Source organism: Anopheles gambiae, chromosome X (genome assembly GCF_943734735.2).
Source record: "Anopheles gambiae chromosome X, idAnoGambNW_F1_1, whole genome shotgun sequence".
Lineage (NCBI taxonomy): Eukaryota > Metazoa > Arthropoda > Insecta > Diptera > Culicidae > Anopheles > Anopheles gambiae.
In genome coordinates, this window is record NC_064600.1 from 21,296,573 (window position 1) to 21,299,937 (window position 3,365).

General features: G+C 37.2%; 1 protein-coding gene across 1 annotated transcript; it reads right to left on the reverse strand.

Annotated features, from left to right (window-relative positions):
• Positions 1–1,939: 1,939 nt before the first annotated feature.
• LOC133391244 (uncharacterized) lies at positions 1,940–3,002 on the reverse strand. The gene is made up of 3 exons (XM_061643447.1): positions 2,764–3,002; positions 2,607–2,697; positions 1,940–2,489 (listed from the first exon to the last, which is right to left on the reverse strand). The coding sequence occupies exons 1-3, from the start codon at positions 2,890–2,892 to the stop codon at positions 2,404–2,406; spliced, it is 306 nt and encodes a 101-aa protein (XP_061499431.1). The 5' UTR covers positions 2,893–3,002; the 3' UTR covers positions 1,940–2,403.
• Between the last annotated feature and the right edge of the window lie 363 nt (positions 3,003–3,365).

Genomic DNA, 3,365 nt, shown 5'->3' on the forward strand with positions numbered 1-3,365 from the left:
GCCAAATCACACCATTGCAACACATTCATTATAACACATCAGCAAATCAATCCACACCATAGCAACACATCCAGACCATACCGTTCATAGAAAAAACAATTGAGACACATTTATCGAAAACAACCGAAACGCGCAACATAAGCAATTCAAGCGTTACTGCGGCAAAGTGGACAAACAGAGAACGCATAGCAACTTATTGCTAAAAAGCGCAGTGTAGGCAAAGATCGACCAACGCACCCGTTCCTTGGCTAGAACAGTTGAAACTTTCCAGAACCTTTGTAAAAACACTAAAAGCGCAACATAGGCACAAATTGATAGACACCTCACTCCAATACAATGTATGAATTGTACTTCATATCAATAACCTTTAATTAGGACAAAAACACATTCCAAAACCAAATGTACGAAGCCCATTGAGTATAAATAAAACCAATTCCGACCATGGCAAGTCAGATTCGTTCGGACTGTCAGGATAGGACTATGCCCATCCAACATCTATCGACTTCTCATTTAAAGAGTTTAGTTATGTCCCCCTACCCAAGGTAAGGCCTCTAAACTCCAACGTTTCCAGTAAGGGAAACCTCCTAAAGGTTTCTATGATCGCCTGGACGATCAAGTGTCGAAAAGTCCGCTTCGAACAAAGTGTTATTCAACCTCGATACTTGTCAGCGAAACACTGACCTACCGCGATGGTACGCGTTGATCAGTTGTACCGTTGTACGCTCATCAGATTACATGGCGACCGTATCAAAAACCGAACATACTATATGACGACCATAGCTATCTCCAAACCTACTACAGTCATGTTTATTTTTTTTTTACAATGTGGATTAACTGACTTTTTCTCATATTTATATGAACAACTCGGATTTTTTTTGTATTCAATTGAAAAAACAGACTTGCATTTGGCGAGGTTTGAATGTATTTCACTTCGTCACATGCCAGCTCGCATATCTGTCAAGTCAGAAACGTAAACAAACACGGACTACCGCCCGTAAAGATTGTGTGCAGAATAATCGTGAAATTTTATGTGAAAACTCGAGAAAAGGTAAGTGTTCTGTGCATATTTCAGTAAATAAACTATCTTTTAATGCTTGAACACATTATTTCACAGGAAAAATTCATTTCATCGCGAAATTTGGCAACATTCGTCCGATTATGATCGAGCAGCTGTGTGTGTGTGTATGCCGACGAAATACGACGCCGGTAAGATAAAATGTTTTACTATTTCACTTTTACTTTACTTTTTCACTTTACTTTTTCATGAAATCACAATGAATTGTAAAAAAAAATGCAGATTTAATGATATTGATCTTTGTTACAGTTTCTACAACAATCACTACAGCCGGCTCGTGATCGTGATCGGCACATTCTCAACTGGACCAACACACCGGTCGTTGTGTATCTTCAAGCAAACCAACGTTGCCATACACGTTGCCATGTTTTTGTTTACATCCGAATACAGAACCCACAGCGTTATACTGTGGTTCGAGCACTCGCTAAGTAACGCTTGAGCTTTGAGCTTTCATTGAGCTTACATAGAATGTTACACGCTACCTGCTCACTAAGGACTGCTATCGAGCAGTGTTATGAGCAGGTAGCGAGCAGTAACGCCTCCATACAAAAATCGCGAAACGTAACGCTCCAATGCTATTTGGGATAGCACTTAACTCTCTCACACTCTCTCGCTACATGTCCCGATCCCCAAATAGCATTGGAGCGTTACGTTTCGCGATTTTTGTATGGAGGCGTTACTGCTCGCTACCTGCTCATAACACTGCTCGATAGCAGTCCTTAGTGAGCAGGTAGCGTGTAACATTCTATGTAAGCTCAATGAAAGCTCAAAGCTCAAGCGTTACTTAGCGAGTGCACGAACCACAGTATAACGCTGTGGGTTCTGTATTCGGATGTAAACAAAAACACACACACTTTTTTAAAATTTCGATGCACATTGTCCAGTACAACGATAAAATGTATTTTATTTAACTATTATTCAATACTTACATGCCCCAATATATGGTTTTACACGTTTATATACGATTTCAACCATCACTTTGGATGGTATCAACGGATGCCGACGGCGTTGTTGTCTCTGCGTCAGGCACATGTATTGTTGCCGCTTCTAATGCTCGGGTAAATCTTATGTTAGCTGTATTACAACGATTAAACGCACTAATTGTACCACTTGCAAAGCGATACAAATAAAGTAAAACACGTAATACACCGTACAACACACTTCTTAACAACACTTGCACATAAAAACCATTTGTCGATGCGATGATCCAATGTCCTGTTTGCAGTGGAAAAATAACAATGAAAGATTAGAATGCTTTCAAATATGACATTACTTTATAATACTTTCCTTTCCATGCTATTTTGTGGTGTATGGCAACGTTGGTTTGCTTAAAGATACACAACGACCGGTGTGTTGGTCCAGTTGAGAATGTGCCGATCACGATCACAGCCGGCTTTAGTGATTGTTGTAGAAACTGTAACAAAGATCAATATAATTAAATCTGCATTATTTTTACAATTCATTGTGATTTCATGAAAAAGTAAAGTGAAAAAGTAAACTAAAAGTGAAAAATTAAAACATTTCATCTTACCGGCGTCGTATTTCGTCGGCATACACACACACAGCTGCTCGATCATACTCGGGCGAATGTTGCCAAATTTCGGGATGAAATGATGTTTTTCCTGTGGAATAATGTGTTCAAACATTAAAAGATAGTTTATTTACTGAAATATGCACAGAACACTTACCTTTTCCCGAGTTTTCACATAAAATTTTACGATTATTCTGCACACAATCTTTACGGGCGGTTGTCCGTGTTTGTTTACGTTTCTGACTTGACAGATATGCGAGCTGCCATGTGACGAAGTCAAATACATTCAAACCTCGCCAATTGCAAGTCTGCTTTTTCAATTGAATACAAAAAATCCGAGTTGTTCACATAAATATGAGAAAAAGTCAGTTTATCCACATTGTATAAAATAAAAAACATGACAAAATATGCAGACATTAGTCGTGTTACAAAATGTCTTTCTAATAAACAAAATCTATCTTTTTTTTTTGTAGACATATGATATAAATGCAATTAGCGAGTTCTAATTGTATCATATAGATTGCTATTTTCAAAGCGGTATAAATTAAAACAAACATCAGTGTTTTTTTTAAATAATCAGAAAGATAATTATAAACTTAATAATGATTAAAATGTATTTTATTACATTTATGTACAACGATAACCTAACTAGTAAGCATGTTCATGCACGTGTGTAATTATTTGATATTTTTTTGTATGATCCCAATATGAAAAAAACAGACAATTTAATCTGTTCCTTTTTCAATTCTTCAAGATATG